The sequence below is a fragment of the Poecilia mexicana genome, unplaced genomic scaffold (genome assembly GCF_051168715.1).
Source record: "Poecilia mexicana isolate PSO_F unplaced genomic scaffold, ASM5116871v1 scaffold_11, whole genome shotgun sequence".
NCBI lineage: Eukaryota > Metazoa > Chordata > Actinopteri > Cyprinodontiformes > Poeciliidae > Poecilia > Poecilia mexicana.
In genome coordinates, this window is record NW_028263380.1 from 20,112,024 (window position 1) to 20,136,691 (window position 24,668).

The 24,668-nt window shown below is 39.3% G+C and overlaps 1 protein-coding gene across 2 annotated transcripts in view; it reads right to left on the minus strand.

Moving 5' to 3' along the window:
* Positions 1-1,468: 1,468 nt before the first annotated feature.
* The window catches only part of samd12 (sterile alpha motif domain containing 12), a 112,623-nt gene continuing 89,423 nt past the window's right edge, over positions 1,469-24,668 (minus strand). For both annotated transcript variants that reach the window (XM_088010398.1, XM_015002017.2), the window contains exon 5: positions 1,469-7,585. In XM_088010398.1, the coding sequence (XP_087866524.1) occupies positions 7,554-7,585 (32 nt within the window). In that variant the 3' untranslated portion in view covers positions 1,469-7,553. The remainder of the gene's footprint in view (positions 7,586-24,668) is intronic.

Consider the following 24,668-nt stretch of genomic DNA (forward strand, 5'->3'; position numbering starts at 1 on the left):
GCTATATAACACTGTTTCCATGGTTACCAATGGTTAGACGCTTACTTCTATACAATGCAATATTGGATATCAACTTTCTAATCACATTTACTTATAAAGTTTATGAATGTTAATCTTCTTACCTTATAAAAGTGATCGGTGCAAATCCGTGAGCTGCCAGTCAAAATGATTAACGGCTGCCTGCTATCCATCGCCGCCATCTTTCTTCAGTAAAATTCAAAATATAAAAACAAGTTTGGTTTGTATCCTTGTCTGTTTACGCAGCCGACCCCGCAGCACCCTATAGCCATTGTAAAGTGAAATCAACTAAGCAAAAGCGATATTAGGCCACTAGATGTCCGTTTTTAGACGCGCTTTAACGTCCGTCATGGCGGAGCCGAGTTTCGAAGAGCGTGACGTCACGAGGAGAGTCAATATGGAGAGTCCAGAAGGACAAAATGTTCAGACATGTCCAGGGTAAGGAAGGAAGGCTGAAACTCTGGATAGATCCCATCAGTAACGGGGACTGATACTCAACCGCCAGCCAGGTGGTGTATTTTATTAGTATTATTAATAACCTAGTTAGACATTTTCTGGATGAAGATGAACTCCAAAAAAAATAAATAAATAAATAAATCATCTCCAAAATCCACAGCCAGCTTTAGAAGTCACTTCCTTTACATGCTGATATAGGAGACAGTCTGCATCTTCCATGAAGACAATGGCTTTTATATAGGTCAATGCATGGAAGTACCCCACTGTCTGGCTGGTCTAGTTCAGAAGAGCCTGAAGACAATTTTCAGACAATTGCATTCAGCCCTCCCCCCACCCACTGCCCCTCTAAAGCCCCCCATCTCCAGACGGCCTGCTTTTCAGAGGGAGAGCTCCCAAAAATTATACTCAAGTGACATATTTACTCAAGTAAAAGTAAAAAGTAGCCATCCGAGAAATTATTCAAGTCATTTCTGACATTACTCACAAAATTTTGACAGAAATTTGCTATAACTGTTTCTGCCTACAGCAGAGGAGTCCAAGCTTTTTGTCACATGGGCCAGAATTGAAGACTTAAATGTGGAATAGAAAAAAGGGACCAAGTTTCTGACAGAAACTCAGAAATTATATACAAAACTTGGACATTTTTAAGAAAAAATTCAACATTTTAAATTCAGAAATTTCCAACATTTTTGTAGAAAATTTAAACTTTTTTTTTGCGCAAATCTTCAACTTTTGGAACTCAGAGTTTTCTTCTTTTTGAAAATTTCTGAGATTACTCTCAAAATTTCTGAGTTTTCTGACAAAAATGTTCTATTTTCTTTTTCTACAATGGCCCCAACATTCGGTCGGCGTTACCAAAATATCTCTGCTGTTAGTGTGACACACCAGAGATGTACAGATATACAGATGCAGATATCTGTAATTTGTTCCATGCTAAGCACAAACACGCCTCACAGTGTGGAAAGTCACATGAGAATAAGCACAGTAAACAGAATACATTGAGATTAATGACTTTATTAAATATACTCATCAGTATTCTCATTGATATCCATCATTAGGCACCTTACATGTAGACCAGCGGGGAGCCGGGCCGCTCACATGCCTTTTTAAAACAACAGAACTGAAACATGCCGCCAACAAGGCCCAAACTGAAACCCTACTTCAGTTTTTCGCTTTAGGTTGTAGTTTTGTTGATGCATAGCTAGCATTGGGTTTCTACTGAGAATGTATCGTTTATGTAAATCCCACACAGTGTCTGTTTGTGCATGCCTTACATACACACACACACGTGTGTGAGACATATTGTGCAACATGAGGTTTGTTCTGCCGTTCTTTAACACGTATCAGTGTCTTGGTGCCAAATGTCTTGGAGGGTGTTAGGAGAAGTGTGCCGGTTCAGGCAGGTTCCTGGACACCTCGGCGCAGCGGCTACGTCTCGAGCTGGTTATACCTGAAAGTCGGAGCCAGGAACACAGTGGCAGAGTTCCCAGCATGCCTCTGGACGAGGAGCTACTCTGCAGCCTGCGAGGAGGGAGCAAACAATCTGCAGCACGGCAAGAAATAAAAAATTACCCCGGCTACAGATCAGGCTGATACACAGCTACTGTGCACGAGAATAATCTGAATTTCTGTGTTATTTTTTTAAAAAGACACCTGGATAACTCAAAGTAGCAAAAACACATCAGGTCCTGATACTTTATTTCATCCACCTGTTTTCTTCAGGCCTCAGTAAAAATGGAGTCTCGTTCTTCCCACGTCGGGTTTCATCCCGACTCGCGTCGTTCATTTCCGCCATTTTGTGCCAACAAGCTGATTATTTTGCACCCATTTACTTAAATATTGGGACTAAGTTTTGACATGTTGTCACATAATGTAATTGTATTTTTTCAGATTTTATTTTACATCCTTGTTTGCTGCTCTTGGTTGGGGAAGGTAAAGCCGTCGCCATGGTTACTAAGGATGAACGACTCGATGACTCAACTCAACCAGCTGGGCTTCCTTAGATAATCTTGTGCCAGCTGGCATTATGTGGTCAACTGGATATGACTGAAGCAGGAATAAATTGGTTATTGATAATCTGATCGGATTAATTTGGATGAATGGGAGAGAATTTGTTTAGCTGATATGAACCGGATGGGTTTTTCATGCAAACTAACAAAAGATGATAAATTTTAGTGAATCTCTGAGCTGTAAACAAACTGAACTCTGGAAGAAGTGACGTGTCGGATGAGATTACCGCTTCAAGCTGCTAATAACTCAACAGATTGGATCAGCTCTCGCTTTACAGAAGCATTTCCCCTCATCAATCTCTGTTTTCCACTTTCATTTTGAACACTTTCCCAGCCTGCAGTCAGCCGGTGGGGGGGAAACTCCAATTTGAGCTCCATCTTTTCCCCTTCCTGCTGAAACACACGAACGCAGCGTCTCCCCCCAACTGTGAAATAACCAGTTGTGCTTTAGCCGAGTGGCTCCGACTCTCCGTGGCCGGCCAACACGCTCAGACGCTTCCTGGAGGATTCTGCAATCCCTGACGGTCCAGGAGAACTGATCGATACTATCCAATCAGCAGGCATCTCTGTGCTGTCCGAGACACGAATGGCTGAGCGACGAATGAAATCCCATTAAATGCACGGCGTCCCGGCGGCGCCCGCTTCCTGTAGGCCAGGGTGTAGAAATGTTTTGCCACGTGCGCCAAAAATGTAGATTCAACTGTATTCACAGGACAAGAAATTATAAAAAAACAACCTAAAATTAAGCAAATAAATCACCAAAATATTTATTGTAGGTCCAAAACGTGAAAGGGATTTTAGCGACGCTGTATTACAAAATCTTACCGAGTATTTTTGGTTTAGTTTCTAGTGCAAAATATCTTAGTGCAGTGAAATAAGAAAAAACTAGCAAGTACCTTTTCAGCAAGAAATATGAGCTGTCATGTCAATAATTCATTAATATTGATTTTTTTAAAAAGTGCTAGATCCACTGGCAGATTGTTGTGCATTTAAAAATACATTTTCCTATAAGTCAACTATTCTGCCAGTGAAACTAGAACTTTTTCTCATATATTTAGGAATTATTCACTTAAGACAAGCTCATATCTCTTGGTGAAAAGTTGCTGGTAAGTTAGTTTCGTCATATTTAAAGTGCACAAAGATATTTGCACTAGAAACTAGACCAAAAATACTCTGTAAGACTTTTGTGTTTTTGCAGTGCAGGGCCATTACAGATAGAAAAAGGTTGCAAATATCTGCCAGAAACTGAGATTTATCGCAGAAAATTTCTAGAAATTTTTCAGCATTTGAAATAATTTCTGACAATTTCAACGTTTTTTTCTTGCAAATCTTCGACTTTTGAAGCTCAGAAATTTCCTTATTTTTTCTAGAAAATTTCGAGATTACACTCAAAATTTTTGACAGAAATGACCCACTTTTCTTTTTGTACAATGGCCCCAATACGCCGTAGTAAATTCTGCTGTATAAAAGGAAAACATCTAGTTTCTAGTTCCTTTTGTGCTCAGTTGATCATTTTTAACCTGATTGCAAATGAAAACGTTTTAATCTGAACAGAAGCAGCTCATGCTACATCAGCGTGGATGAGAGCGTCTCTCCGAGACGCCGACACTGAGGCCGTTACACCGGCGGCTACATGTCGTATTTACACATTTAGGGGAGAAGGAGTTAACAGTTCGGCTTCATTACAGACACATGTGCTTCTATATGCAGTTTAAATGCCTATAATATCAACAGTGAGTGGCCATAGTTCACATTTACAGCAGAGGTTTAAGTTACTGATCACACTTGAACGACGCTTCGCCTCGCAAAGGTTTTCTTCCCTTTGGCTTTTTGCCGAATCACAGCTGAGAGATTCAGAGTTTCAGATTTTAAACCAACACAAAGAGGGAAATGACAGTTTGACTAAATCTGAGGTGTGGCGTACGCCGAACTGATCCGACCAAGAATATCTCTGGTTTCTAGCACACTTGAACTGAGACGAAATAGTTACGCTTGTTTTAAGTCAGTAATTCTTGACTACAAGACGTAATGCCTCCACTTAGAAACAGTAAAAATGTGCACAAATGATCTTACTGAAAAGTTACTTGTGAGTTTGTTTGTCTCATTTCTGGTGGACTCAGATATTTGCACCAAGAACTATAGACCAAAATAACTTGGTAAGATTTGGTGTTTTTGCAGTGCAATAAGTCTCTTTTAGTCTGCACTGAAAAAACAAAAACTTTTCAACAAGAAATAGGAGTTTTATTTCAGTCAGTAATTCCTTAACACTGATGAAATAAATGACTTTTTCTTCTGGTAGATTATTTAACTTTTAACAAAAAATGTTCCTCATAAGTTAAATAATCTGCCAGTGAAACTAGAACTTGTTTTTTTTATCAGCATTAAGAAATTATTGACTCTTAAACTAACTACATAAGTTAGTTTCGTATCAGGACAAATGTACTAAGATGTTTGCATTAGAAACAAAAAAAAAATACTTGGTAAGATTTTGTGTTTAGATAGAAAAAGGAGCAAATTTCTGCCAAAAACTGAGAAGTTTTCTAGAAAACATTAAAATCTGGGAGTTTACTTACTGGAAGTGAAATAATCAGCTAGGGCTTTTCCATCACTATTAATTATTGGAATTACTATTCATCCAATAATTAATCCAGGAATTACTGACTGAAAAGAAGCTCCTACATCTTTCTGAAGTTATTTTCAAGTTAGTTTTGTCTTAATTCAAGTTTGCTAAGATATTTGACCTAGAAACTAGACCAACTAGACCAAAATGTGCAACATCCGAGTCTGTAGGTGTACACCACACTTTTCAGATTCTTACGTTTCATTTTTGCAGAATATTTCGGCTCTGGTGGCTTTTGCTCGCCGTCGTCACTTTTCAGATTTGTATTTGTAAATAAAGACGTTCCTCCCACTTTGTGCGTCTGAATCCAAACGTTTCAGCTTTTAAAAATGACAAAACAAAGTTCAAACACTTTTGCGAGGCGCCGTGTATTTGGTTTTAACGAGTAACAAATAACAGCAGGACGAGCTTCGGCTCGCAGCACGTCTACACTTTCTGAAGATAACTTTTCTAAAAATAGTTCCAGGCGGCGCGATGGAAAAGCAGACAAAGCAATACGAGGCAGAGGAAATGAAAAAGCGGCTCCTCTTTTGTCATCTCTAACGTCTTTTCTTCTCTTCCTCTCCTCATTAGAGTGAAGGATCTCGAGTCAAAACATTTCCTCGTTCCCAGAGCCGCTTCTCCTTCTTTTCTTCCTGATCCACAAATTAATTTAACTCCCAGAATCCTTTCGGGGACGACGAGGGAATTTCCTTTTTGCACTTTCATCTCTCTCAAATTATTTTCCCTCCTGGATCAGGGGAGTCCAAACTTTCTGCCACGTGGGCAGAAACTGCAGCATCAAAAGTGAAAAAAGTCAAGACTACATGAAGTAGTCTGGTGTGTGCTACAGATCTAAAACATGACAGAGGTTTCTGCAGAGGTGCATGAAGAAAAGAGGCAAATTTCCGCTGGAATTTCAGAAATTTTCTGATTAATCTCAGAATTTTTCTAGAAATTAAAAAAAAAATTCTGGCTTTTTGAGATCAGAAATTTCCTTCAATTTCTCTAGAAAATGTCTAAAAGAAATTTACTGCTGGTAGGACGCTGCTGCAGTAGATTTTGCATGTTTACAACTAGTCTTTTGAGCTCAATTGATTAAATTAATTTCCAGTAATCAGAACAGGATGTGGGCAGACGAACCAAACATTGTACTCAAGTTATAGGAAAAAGTAAGAGTCCAAAAAGTTACTCAAGTCGGAGAAAAAAGCGTTTAGCAAAAAATTTACTCAAGTACTGAGTAACTGATCAAATTATCAATCACTTAATAATTAAAAACTGCATCATCAGATGAACCAAAATGTACATTTAAGTGGAAATTTTTATATTTTAAGGATGAAAATGAAAATAATTTGTATAAGTAACAAAAAAATAACAAAATCAAGCAAAATAAAATTTTCCCAAATCAGTTTCTTTCAATAAAAAAACTTATAAACTTGAACAAAAACTGTCGGCTTGTGTCTGTTTCTGGTGAATTTTTGGTTAAAACATGTTAGTGTTTCATTCAGTGGGCAGAAAAAACAGAAGTTTTACTCAAGTAAAAGTAAAATGTACAGCGTAGTAAAAATACTCCTAAAAGTAACTTTTTACAAAAAAGTTATGTGAGTAAATGTAAATAGTTAGTACCCAACTTTCAAAACACAGAATGTATTTGGCCAAATTAATGCATCAAATTTGTCTGGTCAGTAAAAGTTTCTTCATTTTTTACCTTCATTTGAAACTTAGTTATGAGAAGTCTAATAGTTTGTTGTCCTTTACATTTTCCTGTCAGAAAATTATGTTTCCAATCATTTTTATTCTGATCACAAACCAACAGATTGAGGATCAAACTGTATAGTTTTTGGTTTGCAGTTTGGACACCCCTGACCTGGGCGACCCGGTCCGTTTTTTACCCCAGAACCTGTTTTTCCAGCCTCATGGTTCAGAACACAGATGGAGTAAAAAGCATAGAGCGACATGGACACTTCACCACGCATCATCTAACACTTTGTGACGGGGTCATTTCACAGGATGACACACAGAGACCAGAGCACAAACACACAGCGGCGGCGGCGGAGTAAAACGCATCACTCTCCGAGGATGAGGAGGAAGAGGAGGGCTCAGCAGAGGAGGACGAGCCGCAGACGGACACAGGGAGGAGACACGCTGAAATTATTGTGCAGCTACAAAGTAAACGGTGCAAAAACTTCCTTCATAAATGTTCCTTCATGAATCAAGTGTGCAAATCTCTGCAGTCTGTGAGAATCTCAGTCAAGCTTGAAGGAAGTTGAAGCACTGGACTGAAAAAGGCCAAAAAGAGACGGCAGGATGTCTGCAGGGGGAGAAAAGACAAAAAGAGGAAGGTCTTCTATTCCAGGATCGGTCTTTGTGGAGAGAACCGGACCTGTGAGGCGAGGAGCTTCGACTGGAGGAAGTTCTGGGTGGATGTGAGGAGGAGGAGAGGCGGCGAGCGTCGGGCCTGATCCGTCCGTCTACGGCGAAGACGGAGAGCACTCCAGAGACGCTGCGGAGAAACGGAGCAGAGGGAAAACGTTACCAAGCCGTAGAAATACGACACAGCTGGAGGAAACGGGAAGAAAACACAGCAGAACCAGAGCAGGACGACTCCAACTTACTGTTACTATGGTAACGGTAGTGACAAAAGGTATTTGACTGAAGTACTGATCAATCATTTAACTGAATGATCAACTAATCATATTTAATATTAAATATTTTAAACATTCAATGTTGAAAAATATTTTTTAAAATTGAAATATTAAAAAATATTTAAAAAATATATTTAAAAAATACTAAAATATTGAATATTTTCCATATTCAATTTGGAAAAAATATTTAAATATTAAAAATATTTAAATGTGTTCATATTTTTTATATTTCATATTAAATATTTAAAAACAAATTTTAGTAAGTTTTTAAAAAATTACAAATTTTGAATTAATATTTAAGAATTACGTCATTTGACGGATCAAAATATAAAGTTACATGGAAAAGTTGATATTTTAACATCCAAAATGGGAATAATTCAGATAAATAATTACTAAATTACGTTGGTGGATTAGGGCCACACTATGCATAAAGAATAAAATAAAATCACAGGAATAAAGTCATTAAAATTAGAATAAAGTCAAAATATTATGAATTCATTGTGAATGAATTATTATTAAGGATAAATTTGTGTGACAAGTCAAAATATGAGAATATTCAACATTACGACTTCATTCTCGTATTATTTTAGCTTCACTCTCATAATATGAATATTCTCATAATTGTCTACATTCTCGTTACTTTAACTTTATTCTGGCAAAACTAGAACTTGATTATTGCACGACTTTATTCAATTATAAACATTTTATGTTTTCTTAGTCTGGATCTAATGCTCTGTCGTAATTACAAAACTAAATCAGACTAAAGAAACTTTTCTAAAAATCAGTTTTTTTATTTGAAACTAACAAAAACTGTGTCCGTTTATGGTGAATTTTTGGTTAAAACATGTTTGTTTTTCAGTCAGTGGGTAGAAAATCCAGAGAAGCAAGAGAAACGATACTTGGTAATAAAATTACTCAAAAGTAAATAATCCTAAAAGTACTTTTATTCAAAAAAGTAACCAAACTGAGTAAGAGATCCTGATGGCTGAGAGGAAGAACGGCACAGTGAAACCAAACGAAGTGACGAGAAAAGAAATGAAGAAGTTGAGATCAAATAGGAAAAAAAGAGAAAGTGGCTAAGATAACAAGCAGAGAGGCAGAAAAATGGATCTGCGGGGAGGACGGGATTAGAAAAATAGAAGTGAGAGCGGGGAGATAAGAGCGACGGGATGAAAGGGAGGAAGAGGAGGAGCGGGGGAGGCAAATGAAAAGAGGAGACATAATTATAAAACGGCAAAAGAAAATCAATGCAGAGGGCATCGCTTTCAGGAGAGCGGCGGCGCGTCCGTCAAACGATTCACACACAAACACAGGAGCTCCTCTCCGAACGACGACAACAGGCTGAGAGACATTTAGAGCTCAGCTGAAGCGCGTGACGATGAAGATGCATGGCAGCCGGCTGCTTTTGTTTCAGGTTTTCGCGAGGACAGAGCCGCGCCTGTGAGTGCGTCTAGAGGAGGAAGAGGCTCCACTTAATGAGAGCTGCAATCCCACAAGCAGCAAATAAAAGCTCTGAGGCCTCTGTTCAGCTATATGGGTCACTCAGAGTCCCGGCAAACAATAAAACCTGATTGTTTTCTTCATCGGAGCCTTTTCAGCTCATCTTCACTCTGCTGGTGCTGAGAACACTGCAAAAACACAAAATCTCACCCAGTAGGTTTTAGTGCAAATATCTTAGTGCACCTGAAGTAAGACAAAACTCGGCAAGTAACTTCTCAGCAAGAAATAAGAGCTTGTTTTAACTCAATATTTCCTTAACATTGAGTAAAAAAGTACTAGCTTCATTGGCAGATTATTTCACTTATAACATGGGAAAAATGTTTTTTTTTTCCCCCAAAAGTGAAAGATTTGTAAGAAAAAAATACATTGAAATGGTCAGAAATTTAAAAAAAACAAAAACAAAAAAAAAACAGGGAAATTTCTAAGTTTTTTCAAAAATTTCAAGATTTTTCAGAAATTTGTGAAGAAATTTCTGAAATATTGACAAAAAAAGTTCTAGTTTCACTAGCAGATTATATCATTTATAACACAGGAAAAAAGTCTTTTTAAAAGTGAAATAATCCAGAACTTTTTTCATCAATATTAAGGAATTATTTACTTAAATCAAGCTCCTATATCTTGCTCAAGTGTTACTTATAAGTTAGTTTGTTTTATTCAAAGTGCTCTAAGATATTTCAACCAGAATCGAGACCAAAGATACTTGGTACGGTTTTGTGTTTTTACAGTGCAGGTGATGAAAATTCAACCATTTCTTCATCCTCATCATCATCGACTAACCCTGCGAAGCGTCAACACAGCTCAGCTGAAAAGCATGTAAACACAACGCCAGCCAACACACACCCTCACACACACTCCTGTTTAACTGAATTAGCGCTCGCCAGTGTGGCGGGACCACACACACACACACACACACACGCACACACGCAGACAGATTGGAGGAGTGAAATTCATAACAGTCGTAGGAGGTCGTGGACAAGCTGTCAGCGTGTTTAGAAGTCTCTTTAAATCCCCTCCTCGCTCTGAGCTCCTCACAAAAAACAAAAACTAAACGTCTTTATTTCAGCTGCAGCTTGAGTTAACGCACTGCTGTGTTTAAACAAACTAAATATGACTGGGATGTTTCCTTGACATTTAAAACTCGTGCATTTTAACTGCAACTTCCAGGCACATTCATCGTTTTAAATGCAGCTAGAAACAGCAAAAGTAAACAAATGTTAGTTTTGCTAAGAGGCAGCTAACGCTAAACAAAGCTAACATCGCAACAGGAGCTTTTGAAGCAAAATGACGTTGAATAATCTGTGTGTTTGAAATATGTCTAATATTCTTCTGAGCTGAATTACATTTGTTATGTGAATAGGCGGCAGATGTTATAAATTTATACATTTTTCTGCTCCTTTTCATTCATAATTGTTTTTAGCAGTTAGATGAATAAATGAAAAATGAAACGAAATCTTTAGTGACGCAGCTGCACGGGATTAACTTTGTGTATTTATTCTAAAAACACAAGAGAAGAGGAGCATAGTGATGACTATACGAAGTGTTTGTTTCACAACATTACAGACCAACAAAAAGAGGTTTTGATCTACAAAACAAATATCTGGATGTGAGAATGAATAAGAGCGACCACAACAAAATAAAAACCATTTAAATCAAAATGACTTTCAGACCCATAAATGTTTGTAAACATCTGATTTCACATTTGGCCCATTTTGTTACCACTGCTCTCCCAAACAAACCTTTTCCTGCTTCATCCTCTCAGCACCACTACTTTAAAGTTTTTAGCTGGAACGTTGGTTTTCAGACGATCAAAGAAATAAATTAAAAGTGAAGCTCTTTGCACCTTGCATGTTTGAGTCGCCGCTGCTCCAGCTGTCAAGGACATAAAAAAGGGCAGAGCGCTCTGCCAATCTGTTCCTCCACGTAATAACTGTAATCTGCCCAGCTGAAATTAAACAGACCAGCGTGTGGAAGCTTCTCTGGCCTAATTATCATGTGTGTGTTTGCCAGTTGCAGAATTTGACAGAAAAATTACAATCCTGCCTCTGTTGTGTGCGATGGAGGAAGCTCTGGTTATTAAACAAAGAAATTATAAAGCCCAGCATCACATTTACGTCTGGGAGGGAGAGGAAGGCGACAGGTGGAGGTGTTGATCTGTTATCACACACACACACACACACTCCAGATTTCCTCCTTTATTTTCCAACTACTAATTTTTTTCCAGGACGATTACTCCCTTCTTCCTCCTACCAGGCGTCACTCGAGGCTTCGGCTTCCTCTTCGCTCCATGCATTTGTAATCAGGGATTTCTCAGCTTAATCAAAGCCCACCTTTGCGTGCAGCTACACCTGTCACCTCTCTGCTGGGCTGGAAATCACTCTGTGCGAGATTTTCCTTGATTTCTTTAAATTTTGTAATCAAAAACTCAAACTTTAGAGTGGTTTGGATTAATATTTATCTTGCAAAAGACTTTTCAGGCGTCCAATTTTTTTCCTAATTTTTCTACTTTCTCAAACGCAACACTCACATGTATAAAACGCGAGGCCCGTGGGCCAAATCTGGCCCGCCACAGCTTTTTATGTGGCCCTGTAGAGTCTAGACTAAACACTAAATGTGCTTAAATATTATGTTATCAAATAAATCCAGTTTTTATCCGTTTACTACCAAATTATATCAGTCAGTCGCTCCAGTTTCTTGAGGTTATCACTGAAATTCACACAAATCCCCAAATGTTTTGCACTAATAATTGGGTGGTTATTGCAGAGTTTTCTCAAAAATTGTCAAAAACTTTCTCACTTGTACCAAACAGCTGCTTCAGATTTAATTTACTGAATTCTTGTTGGTTGTGCAGGAGGCTCTACTTCTGCTTTTCATAGACATATGGTTGTATAATTGCACATCTTATTGCAGACATTTTCACATGTGAGTGTAAACGTTGAGTTGGGGGCATGGCCAGCAGCTTATATAGGTTTAAAGTGACGCGTCTCATTCTGGAAGGATTTTAAAACAGGCAGAACTGATCAAACTAAAATATCATTAATCTAAATGTTAGTGAACATGTTTTCTGTATCCTAACCTCTCCAAGGAAGCACTCTAGGTCATCTATATTCTATCAAAGGAGTTTGAAAAAAATAATTCATGGTTTTATTACATCTGGCTTAGATTATAGTAATGCTTTCTATGTCTGTCTTGATAAATTGTCTGTCCAGCAGCTGCACACTGTACACAAAGCTGCAACTCGCCTTCTGACAAGAACCCAATGCTATGATCAGATTACACCAGCGCTGGCGTCTCTGCACCGACTTCCTGTTCCAGTCAGGGTCCAGTTCAAGATACTGCTGCTGCTGCTAGGAGTCCATCATGTCTGTCTGAACCGGTCCACTTCTACAGGTCAACGAGTGCTGCTGTGTTACGTTTGGTGCATGTTTTTAACCAAAAACTAATGTCAAACTCTATAAACATTTACATATGAAGGTGTTTGTCTTTGCTGCCATCAATATTCAGTTAAAAATGGCAATAACTGCATATCAGTGTTTGATTTGAAACGTTAAGTAATAACGTGTGGGAAATGTTTATTTATTTGGTTAAAAACATTCAAATGTAAAGGGGAACTTATATTTTGTTCCACATGTCATGTTGTTCCCCAGGGGAAAACATTAACTGGCACACAGAGCCTTGTTACGAGAAGCTGTATAAAGTCAACGATATTCCTATATAGCTAATGCAGCCAATGAGGTGCAGCTTTATTTTATTTGTCTGTTATTTACGTAAATCCTCTATAATTTAAGTTTGTGTTTCCTTTCTTAGTTCTGGTGACATTTTGGGGACATTATTAACAAACAATAAATGTTTGTTGAAATCCAAGAACGACGTTGAAGTAAGATATGTTAAGGAGTAACACATCTTATTTAAAAAGTTAATTAGGGACAAGTTGTTCTCTCCTTTTCCTGATTATATTAAACAACAAGTATTTCAAGTATGGCTGTGATGATTCCTCGAATGATTCGAGTTTCTTGATTATCAAAACTTCTCATAGGTTTGTTAAATTATGTTTATTATTTACCGCGCTGTGTTGTGGTCGGGTGATTATTTATGGTGCGCAAAGCTCTCATTTACGCCTATGAGTTGTTGACGAAAGCTAAGTGCTAGCAGCAAAAGGTTCAATTTTTAAGCTTTTTCCGACAGTATTTAATTGATTTACAATAATGTCTGGGATTTTATTGTTTTTTGGGGGGACCAATGAGCATCCTAATGACTGACGTGATGCCTGGAGGACAGCAGCCGTCCTCTTCCCGGTGGCCGGTTCAGAGCGAACGGCAGGGAAGTGCGCGGCGGGTGCATGTATACAGATGAGCGGATAGACTGAACACTGCAGGCGGCTGCTCTGTAGATGCTTACCAGAAGCTTCAAGGGCAAACGGAAAATACATTTCGTATCATCCCAGTCCCAATAAATTTATGGTGGAGCGCATCGTGGCGGTACAAACGTAGTGGATGTTTATTTGTTTATTTTAGCATCGCCTTTATTCTTCCTGAGGTCCATATCAGACATTACTATAAGAATCCTTTACAAACATTCATAAAAAGACATAAACAAGATTAAATTAAACAAAATTCAATTCAACTGCTTCAATATCTCACAAAGACTTAACAACCTTACCATACAAATTATTTCAACCATATCAGAACTCAAAATAAACTGAAAAATAAGTATGACAGTCAATAACTATAAATATAAATTTAAACATTCATTCAATTCGATATTACTTAAGTCATTAACATGAACACAGAAGCTATAAATTGATGGACAAAGTGAGAGTTCATGTAATAAACTGACTGAAGATGAAAAACTAAAAACTCGAGAAAAGATATTATTTAATAAGTGTCCTTGTGAGCCTGCTGCTTTATTATTAAGCTGAATATAATTTCAGATTTCTGTCATTTTTGTCCAGTTTTATTAATTTAAAAATTCAGCTGTTATTGTTACAGGTAAATTGTGAAAAGTAATTGTCAGGGATGCGTTAGTATAAAAAAACCGGGCCGATGTTAATAGATATGAACGCTGCTGTTATTTCAGTACCAATAATTTACCCAACTTTTTCATTCAATCACTCCATTAATCATAACAATGAAAACCAAAACAGTTCAGTATTTGTGTCAAGTTGTGTTTGTTTACCGGAGCATTTTCCCCGCTCTGTTCCTGTGATTACGCCGACACAAACCGTCCCTTCATGTTTGCAGAGACCTCTCGCTGCTCAGCGGGGGGGACATTCGGATTCAGCTCCACATTTTTTGTATTATTTATCCTCCTGCTTCATCTACGCAGCAAATGTCTCCTGACGTAAATCCGTCAGGGCCTCCAGGGCTTAAAGACGGCAACGTGGCGGCACAGAAAGTGGAACGGCAAAAATAAGCCTGTGTCACAACAAGCGAGCTGACACGCACGCTTCTGCATATGCGGCTGCAGAAATCTGAGGATGACTCATTTAGCCGCAGCTTCTGCAGAAGCGCAGGTTCGCCCGGTTCTGTTGTGACGGCGAAACTGGTGTGAACTCTCACAAGCATCTCGCTACCGGAGGGTTAAACGTATCCAAGTCAATCAATCAATCAAATTTTATTTGTATAGCACATTTCAGCAGCAGGGAATTTCAAGGTGCTTTGCATAATTAAAGGGAAAAAAATTAAATTAAATTAAATTAAAAAAACGAAAAAAGAAACGAGGGATCGACGCAAACTGCAGTCGTCTACTGGGACATTTACAGCTGAAACATTATGTGAAATAAATGCAGGACTGCAGTAAATAGAACCAGATATTTATCACTTTGACTGTAAATCAAACTAAGCCTTTTCTGTTGGAGATCAGCTACAATTACCAAAATTATTTGCTGAATGTCAAAAATAACAAGAAATATTTTTTCAAATTATTATTATTATTATTTGTGTCATATTACAGACATCATTGGACATTCAGAACAAGATTAATGTGTTTTCACTGAGCAATTAAAAATAATTTAGGCAATCTAAACTGATTTAATGTCACAGCGGAGAGTTGTGTTATTTATTTAGCAAAGTATCTGGACTCAAATGTCCGTGTACGATTCTGCTTTCCTCATGAGTTTGTTGACAAAGGAAAAGTATCTGAATATATCTGTATGCTTTGTTAAGACAGAATGTCATAATTTCTCGACACCTATATAAAACTGTTTGTTTTGAAGCTGTCTGACAGTTTTCATTACCTAAATTGGAGTTAATTAACTTAATTAGGCCTTTGGGGACTCCATAATGATCCTTCATTTGCTTCAGCTGTGAGGCACAAATAAATCCCATCGAGATTTTAAATGCGAGTTACAATAAAAACAGGATCTTCCACTAAGGCTGAGAGAGAAGATTATTTCATCACGCCTGAGAGGCCCTGGGCGTACGGAGATTTAAAACAAAAGACGTAATAAAACCACTGGAAGACAGTCCAAAGTTTCATCAAGAGCCCTTAGCTACTTAAAACAAATAAGAAAAACCTCTGCGACTGTAAGACATCTGCAGGCTGACCGAGGAAAGTCTGATTCAGTGGCTACTGCAGAACAGCACAGAGCAGAACCATCAAAAGTTGACGAGTCAGGAAGAATCGAGATGGAAACAGAGCTTCATGAGTCAGAATGAAACCGAAGAAGCTGTTTGGACATTTTTATCACCAGAAGGAGTGCAGTAATCAGAGAGGCCAGGGTAAATATGGAGGAGCTGCAGAGATCCACAGCTTTTGCTGCGTTCACAACAAACGCGTTTCAAAAACGGGTCCGACGCTCCAAGTTGGGCGTGTGTTCACTCTGAAGTCAGACGCTTGACATGTTGCTCTCGACCCGCGTCGGGACGAGCCGTTGTCCAATGGCGGATGAAACTGAGACTGACACTAAAACATGATGTAGTGAAAGCTTCTGCAATCACAGCAGAGGCTCAGATGCTGACCCCCATCGGTGCCTGAATCTCCCGGCAGGACACCAACTACAGGTCGCTACGTCACATAGCAGAGTCCCTCTGATTGGTTGACGTTCTGTCGAGCGACGAAAGTTCAGATTTTCCAACTCCAGCGCCAATCGGTTCAGCTTGATGCATTGAATGCATGAAACCTGCAGCGCTTGGTGTGAACGCAGCATTAGACATTAGAAACCACAAACAGGTCAAACAGGAACGTCACAAATAACCTCATAAGAAGGCCAGATTGTCTCAAGCGTGTTGAGGAGACAGAAAGTGTGGAAGAAACTCTGGTTCAGAGCTACAAACATGTTAGTTTAAAAGCAAAACCAGCTGCGATTCCTTTACAAATATTTGCAAAACTTTATCAGCATCAACGCCATTGTCCTCCAACTTCCTGTTGTCGTCTTCGTCTTCTCTGGCAGTTGTGACGTCTGGTTATTAGTATCAAACTTGTGTGATGCAAGAAAAAAGTTTCCATTGCCGTTTTGCAAAAATACACAAACTTTGTTACAACCAAAAAAACCCACCTCATCTTAGAAAAAAACTTATCAAAAAACAGCTTTTGAAATTAGAGTTTTTCCATTAAAATTGGAAAATTTAATGTCAAAGTTAGCATCTGTCTCCCCAAACACAACTAAATGACCCGATAACTGAACATTTCCTACTCACAAAGACTGGAGGCTCACTGGAGGAAATGGAGGTTCTGTGAATGGATGTGAATACAAACATTTTCCAGAAATGTAAAAAAAAGTAAATATTTTTTCTTCAGCTCATAATTACGCACTACAGTAATAAAAACACAACTACGCCGTAGTGGATTTCGTCACGGCAGTGGGAGAAAATGCATCAGCTTTCAAAGCCGCTGTAAACATGGAGTCCGGCGTACTTCTTCTGCAGAGCCGGTAAACACCAAACCAGTGAGACGCAGTGGAGAGGTTGGCTACAGTCATTAACCTTGTAAAACCTCAGCCCCTGTGATTAACGACGCCCCATTACGTGCCATTAAACAGCACCAGAGGAGGGTTTTTTCTCACAAACCCAAACAACAGAGAAACTCTCACTGTATTCCCCCACAAAGACAAGAATGAAAACAGAAAGCCTGGCTGGCACGCTGAGGAATGACCCGGTGTGGCCCGATATCCTCTGACTGCGGCCACATGCATGTTTCTCCTCCCCGTCTTGTTCAAAGCTCTGTTATTGTTTATGACAATAGAAGTTGGTGGATTCCCCACAGCGGGCGCAGTGATAAGGAAAATACTCTCGACACAGAAAAGAGGCTTTTACCATATAAAAAGGCGCAGGGAGAAAAGACAGAGGGGGAAGAGGAGACGAAGGAACGCATGAAGTGAGGGAAGATGGAGGCGCGGGGATGCGGAGGGAAGCGGGGCCGTGTGGCAGGCAGGCAGGAGGGGGAGATAAAGGCGGAGCTGTATTCCCTGATGTGGCTTCTGTGCTCTTCGCAGCTCCTGCTCCAAGGATTACTGCATTTACACTTCAGCTTAAAAATAGCCCCCGTGATAATTTATTTAGCTGGAGCTCACCATCCTGCATTGTGTTTCAGGAGAATGGCTTTTCCCGCAGCCTGGGTCTCTTTCACATACTTTCTTTTCCATGGATTTCTATTCTCACTTTGTATTTTTGCAGATATATTCCTGTTCGCTGCACAAAAGCTGCATCCGGCAATGATTTTAGCAATTCAGGGAAGCTGGTTTCATGTCCGACTCATTGTGCTGAATTAATGGAATCGAAGGGTGCATTCACACCGGCCCTGTTTAGTCCACTTTAATCAAACTCTGGTTCATTTGGGGGAGATGTGAATGTAGACCAAAAGAAGCAAACTGTTCTTTTCCAAAAAAGAAACGTGATTTAAGTGAACCTGGCGCAGTTTGAGTTTGTATGTGACTCTCCAAAATCAGGAAGTGGACTACAGCGCAGTGCATTCTGGGTAAATACAACCAAAACAAACACATGTTTCTAGCGCTAGCGGGAATCATCGCTTTCCATGGTGCAGGAAGTCTTAGCTTCCTCATAAATGTGATGACTGGACAGGAGGTACAGATGATGGTGAATGTTTTTCACAGTTAAAACGAGCATCACTCAGCATTTTCCATCCTCTGTCTCCCCTTCTGTGACTCACAACAGACCAACAAACCCTCAGAGTCGTTGTAGTGATGATGATGACCTCACCTCACAGTGACTCAACATGCGCGTACTTCCCCGTATGAGGTCCAGCGTTGCCAGATTTGGCTGACAGTTTCCAGCCCAAAAACGGTGTAAAACCTGCTCAACTCCCAAAAACATATTATATGTATTATTGTGTCCCATACGTCATCGGCTGAATCCAGACAGTTCACATCATTTCTGGTTGTTCTTCATCATATTCTGACCAGAACCAGATCCCACTGGGACTGCTGAGGACTTGACTCTTTGGACACAACGAGACCTGATTTTTTTCTGGACAGTAGTCCTTTAAAATCATGATGTTGTTTTACAGTATTACTACGTAACGACACTTGGTTAACCAGTAATTATTGATGCTGTTTGACAGAGTGTAGAGATTTCAAAATAAAACCAAATAATAAAAGAGCAATAACACTCCATTTTATTAAAGGTTTTGTTCTTTTCTGTCAAACAACCATTTTGAAATAATTTCTCTCTGGAACAGTTTGAAAATCAGCCAAACAGCTAAAGGTGTTCAAAAGCAACCCAATTGGGTTGAAACCCGACCAACCTGGCAACACTGGTGAAATCTTATCAGGCTGCTCGTCTCTTCCAGGATTCTGCTTCTTTTTAAGAGTTTTAACTCTGTAATTTTCCATGACTTTTGGAACAAATCAGAACTATATGGGCCTGTACAGACTTCTCCATAAAAAATGCATTACTTCTGGAGAAGCAATGCAAACTGCAGGGAAACATGCAGAGAAGCACCATGCCGGGAGCTTAGTTGGTCTATTGGTGTCTTTGTATCTTCATGTTTTTATATTTTTGCTGGGTAAGTTAAAATAAAAACAAATTTACAACTAATTCTTGCACAAATAAGGCACAATTTACAAATTGTGCCTTATTTTTTACAAGTAAGGACAGAAGTAGATTTCTTTGAGTAGCATGTTAGTTTGAGCGGAGCAACAAACAGCTTAGCAAGAAAAACATATTTACAACTAATTCTTGCATTACTTGGTGTTTTCATAATGGTGTCACTTTTAAAAATTTAAAATGTTTTGTATGCGGCTTTCCTACATAAATGACTGAAATGCTTTTGCCTTAAAATGCCTTTTAATCAGAGTCACGGATTCGTTTTGTTGCTGAAGGCGCCATTTGTACTGATGGCATCATTATCCTTTTTCACTCAGTCACAACTTACTGAAACAGCCTTCAGCAATTAAACACACACTGAGCAGCACTCTGTTCTCCCCACAATCCAGTCAGTTCAAGAAAATTATCTGAAACAGTGATGAAGCTCTCGCAGTTCTCTTGCTGGGTATATTCTGCTGATATGAAAAGAACAACAAAGTGTTGCTCTTCGCTGCTTTCCCAATCACAATGAATGAAAAATGTTATTTTCTTACCCACTGAAAACTTTTGGTTTCGTTTTAATTCTGCTTAAGTGGCTGTGGGGTTTCCAGTTTAAACTAATTTGATTTTCTGGTGATTAAATAAGAAATCGATTGGATAAACAATCAGATCATGTGGTGCATTTGAGACAGTAGGAGAACAGAAATACTCGTTTTCCTGTTCCCATCGTTAGAGCAAATCAACTGGTGCGACATAAATAACACAATTCTAGAAACACATTTGACTTTTTCACACAACTTGTTTTGTTTTCATCACATTCTTTTACTCCCACTGAAATATTTGCGCAAGAAAAGGTTAATTTCACAGAAAAATTGGTACATGTAGCCCTATATATTCATAAACAATTAAATATATAAAGAATTTTAAAAAAGAACTGGTATATAAGAATTATATATATATGCGTGCAATAGTAAAAATCTTAGTCAAATAAATGAAAACGTGAACGAAGAAAATAAAGGAAATCTATAATCTAGTAAGTAAATAAATTAAAATTTTCATTAAATAAATCCAATACAGAAAATACATTTAAAATAAAGTTTCAGAGATTTAAGTCATTTCTAGGTAAATAACTGCTACATATTTCTCATTAATTGGGGTTTTTGTCCATCTTACAACCTGGAATCCTCCAGTCCCTCTTGTCCCTCTGGTCCCCTCTTGCCCCTCTCGTCCCTCTCGTCCCTCCTGTCCCTCCAGTCCCTCTTGTCCCTCTTGTCCCTCTTGTCCCTCTTGTCCCTCTTGTCCCTCTTGTCCCTCTGGTCCCCTCCAGTCCCTCTCATCCCTCCGGTCCCTCCGGTCCCTCCGGTCCCCTCTCGTCCCTCCGGTCCCTCCGGTCCCCTCTCGTCCCTCCGGTCCCTCCGGTCCGGCTGCTGTGGACCGAACCACCTGTACACGTGGTGTTTTCTGTGAGCGCTGGCCGCTCCCGCTGACTCTGCAGCATCAAACTTATATTTACCAGCAGGGGGTCTGAAAGCGACGTCCCCCTGTGGGACCGGCTCTGTACTCGCCGCAGCGCCGCGCCGTCACCTGAGCTAAACACGTTCACCTCACAGTTGGGCTGCACGCCACCGCAGCTGCGTTAACGCATACGTTATTAGTTTCGGGGCGTGTAGGTCCCGGCGGGTACGGCGGGGCATCTGCAAGCAATGATGTGGGAATATGATGAATAATAATCACCACATCAAGTTCAGATGTGAAGGGGGGAAACTGGTAAAGAAATTCCTGCAGGCGATAAACTGTTTTCCTTTAGCTGCATACATTCACACCTGCTGCTGCAGAAAGGTGTTGCGCTCCAGCATGCTCTACTCTACCAAGATTAGAAGTACATTTCACCTCAACGTGGATCTGGAGAGCAGCACAGCTCCTACCTGTAGGAGTGTAATGGGTCTGGGTCAGCAGACAGTGGCTGAGCAGAGGGAGGTTAATGTGGAGCAGAAAGTGTCTTTGCTCCACTGCCGCCAAGCATCAGCGCTGCTTTTGTTGTGTTAGACACAGCTGGGTAACGGTGGCAGCTAGCTGCAAATAGCAATTTAGATACACACACGTTAGATGGGATTAGATGCTTCAGACATGAGTGTGTGCAGCTGTGGATCCAGGAGGTACCGGTGTCTCTTCAGCAGGTTACAGCCGTCTTTAGGTGCTGCGTGCAAACGTGACGTTACGTCAGCTCAAAGTGCGACGCTACAGCTGGGCTAACCAGAGGTTGAGTTTAAAAATAACGATGGATAAATCGTTATTACAGGTTTTTTTAGGTGGTCAATTGTAATTTTCTCCAAAAAACAAAGTTGTTATTTGAAAAATACATCAGTGGTATTGTTCTTTAGGGGTTATCTGATGTCACAATATTTTTTTTTACCTGCAAGAGTGGAAGGAGGGACCGGGTCTGTCGGCCATATTGAATTTAACAAAAATAATTTCTTGCATTTGCAGCTGATGGCCAGTAGTTTGTTTTATGATGCATTAGTGTCCACTTCAGTGGTCTGTGTGCATTTATAACATAAAAATCCACAAGAAGCACAAGAAAATGGCTTTCAGACAGCTGTCCACTGTAGTGACCGCTATGCATGAAAGGGTTAAATACAACAGATAAATAGTATTGATAGAAATGGGTGTATAATTTTATATTAAATGGTAAAAAAAAGAGGATTTTTGTTTTTGTCAAAGCAACGCAAGTCTATTTTTCTTTTATAGTGTTTCTAAATTACAAATACAAGCACAACTCTAAAGTACAACTCCTTCATTGGTTTCAGAGCCTGTAAATAACTCAACATGCTGCGAGTAGACGTGTTCATAACCCGCTATAACTACCAAACAGCATGGATGAACAAAAAAACAACAATAAGTGCTAAACGACTAATATTTTCATTTCAGGTTGTTTATATTCACATGTTGTGTTACTGGGGGGCAATTTGAAGGTGGATGAAACTGTTCCTGTTCCTCTGGATCTTTAAGCAAAGAAACAAGTTATCTTTCAGCAGAAAGTCAAGCCCCAAGTATTTCAGTGAAAAGTCAAATCACTATATTTTATTGGTTCATCAGGACCTTCAATCAGTCAACAGCTCCCCTGTTCCAACATAAAAAGTTTGCATAAACTGTTTGCATAGTTGGAAAAGCAGTCCCACAATGAAGTTAGTATGCTAAATTGTGTTATAAAATAATTTTAGTTAGACTTTTGCCTTTATGTAGATCATACATAACCTGGCATAACAAAAAAAGACATTTGACCTTTAATTGCATCGACTTTAAGAGGAGTTTTAAAAAAGAGGCAGCAGGACTCGTCTTCTGCAGATGAAAGCAGAGCAGATCAGTGGAGAGCACATTAAGCGTTACACAAGTACGCCGTTAAGAGGGGGAACTTGGTATGCTGCAGAATAACTCTCCTGCATTAACGCCAAGCATGGAACGAGGCGGTATCATCTATTCACGGAGCAGAAGCCGCGTGTTTTATGGAAATACATCTGCGGTGGAGCTGGAAGGTGGGGTTGGCCCGGCGACCGACCGGGTTTGATTTAAGGAGAAAACCGGTTTATCTGGGAAGTGAAAGTGGAGAGAGGGAACATTTGCACAAATGATGACTAATTGCCAGAGTCTTGTTCCCACATGCCCGCAAATAAATGTGTCGCCTGTTTTTACCGCCTACTTGACAGTGAGTAATCGCACAGTGAGAGACATCTGCCACGATGCAGGACGGCGTCTCACCGCCGGCCCAGCCGACGCGAGCGCCCAACGAGGAAGTTACTGCGAAATGTAACCCTGACCTCTTGAAAAACGGAGAGAAACATCCATGTTGAGGACTTTTGTTCTTAAGAAAATCAGCAATCAATGCATAAAGCTAGCCGTAAAATAAGATGATGTTTGGAGAAATGACAAAAAAAAAAGTGGAAGGCGGGGAAGCAAGAGAACAGTTTAGCTACTATCAGCAGCAGATGGTTAGGCTAAAATTAAACCAACAAAAAGATTCACAGGGAAGCTTTCTGGCTTCGATTTAGCTGGTGTGTTTGTGTTGTAGCTTCAAATAAGCCTTGAATGTTTTACAAGTTGTGTTTGCAGTTTTGCTGCATCACTTGGCTGAGATGAAATCAGGTACATTGGATGTAAGCCAGCAGCGCTTTAATAAAGTGTTTGTTATTTATATTTCCTCCTCCTCTGAAAATCCCTGGTTATTTGTTGCTCCAAGTGTAATAGTGAATCTGGGAAGAGCTGATTGAAGAACAGATAAAAATACTACACAACTTCCTCCTTCACTCCTCTTTTTTTAGAGCTATGAAAAGTATTAGCTTGTTTACACATTTCTTCTGTGCTGCTGTTAGCTTCTTGTAGCTTCGGTTTTAGGTTATTTCATCCCAATGCAGCTTAATAAATATTTTTTTTACCACAATTAAGAGCAACCTGTCATATAGTAGTTTGACTATATTGAACATAGTGTAATAAACGAAAAAACAAAGTCATATTCAAACAAAATAAAATTAAAACCAAAGCAAACAAAACAAAACAGTAGTAATCTGTAGCATCATGTGATAGACTTCTATTCATGCTAACTTGGTTTTTATTATTTTGTATCACATCTATAACTAGAACAGTGCATCATAAGTGCATGCCTGTATTGCAAACATTTTAACATGTCAAAATTATTTCTAATGACCAACTGACTGCAGGATTAACATTTTATTGCATAATCAACTTATTGTGTTACTTCAGTCGTTGTGAAAATGATGTACATCAAAACTAGCTTAAAAGAAATTTAACTGAGTGAAACAAAAAAGTGCCGTTGCCTAGCAACCTCTCAGCTAATAGAATTAAAGTTTTATACTGGGTGCGTTTGTTTCCTTGTAGTGGGTGTGCCTGTGTGGCTACTAAATATCCGCTAGCAGGATGCTACTGATCGATCGCTAACAGCCTATTGATCTTAGGCAGGAGCTTGAAACCTAACCACAGAAAATGGATCCACAGAACCAACAGTGTTACAGCTTAGTTCACATGATGTCTGTCTGTCTAGATAACAGGCACACCCACTAGGAGGAAACAAACGCACCCAGTAGAACACTTTTATTCTATTGGCCGAGAGGTTGCCAGGCAACGTTTCTTTTCTGTTCCAAGTGCAGCAGAAAATGCGAGCAGAGGTTTGCAAGCGGAGATTTGAGTGGAGAAATTTTTGGAAAAACTCAGTGAATATTTGAAAGAGAGCAGAAGTTTTGAGTAAAAGTATTTTTGAGAGCAAAAGACATAAAATCCTGCTTTCAAACTGAAACTGTGCGCTCTCGAATTATGGCAGAAAAATTCCCCCATAACCTTAAAGTTGCAATTAGTAATGTGAAAAAATGTGAAGGGCTTGAATACTTTTGCCATGACAGAAGCATGCGACACTAAAACACCATTTCACTTATTTTATAAGGTTTACAGGCAAAGG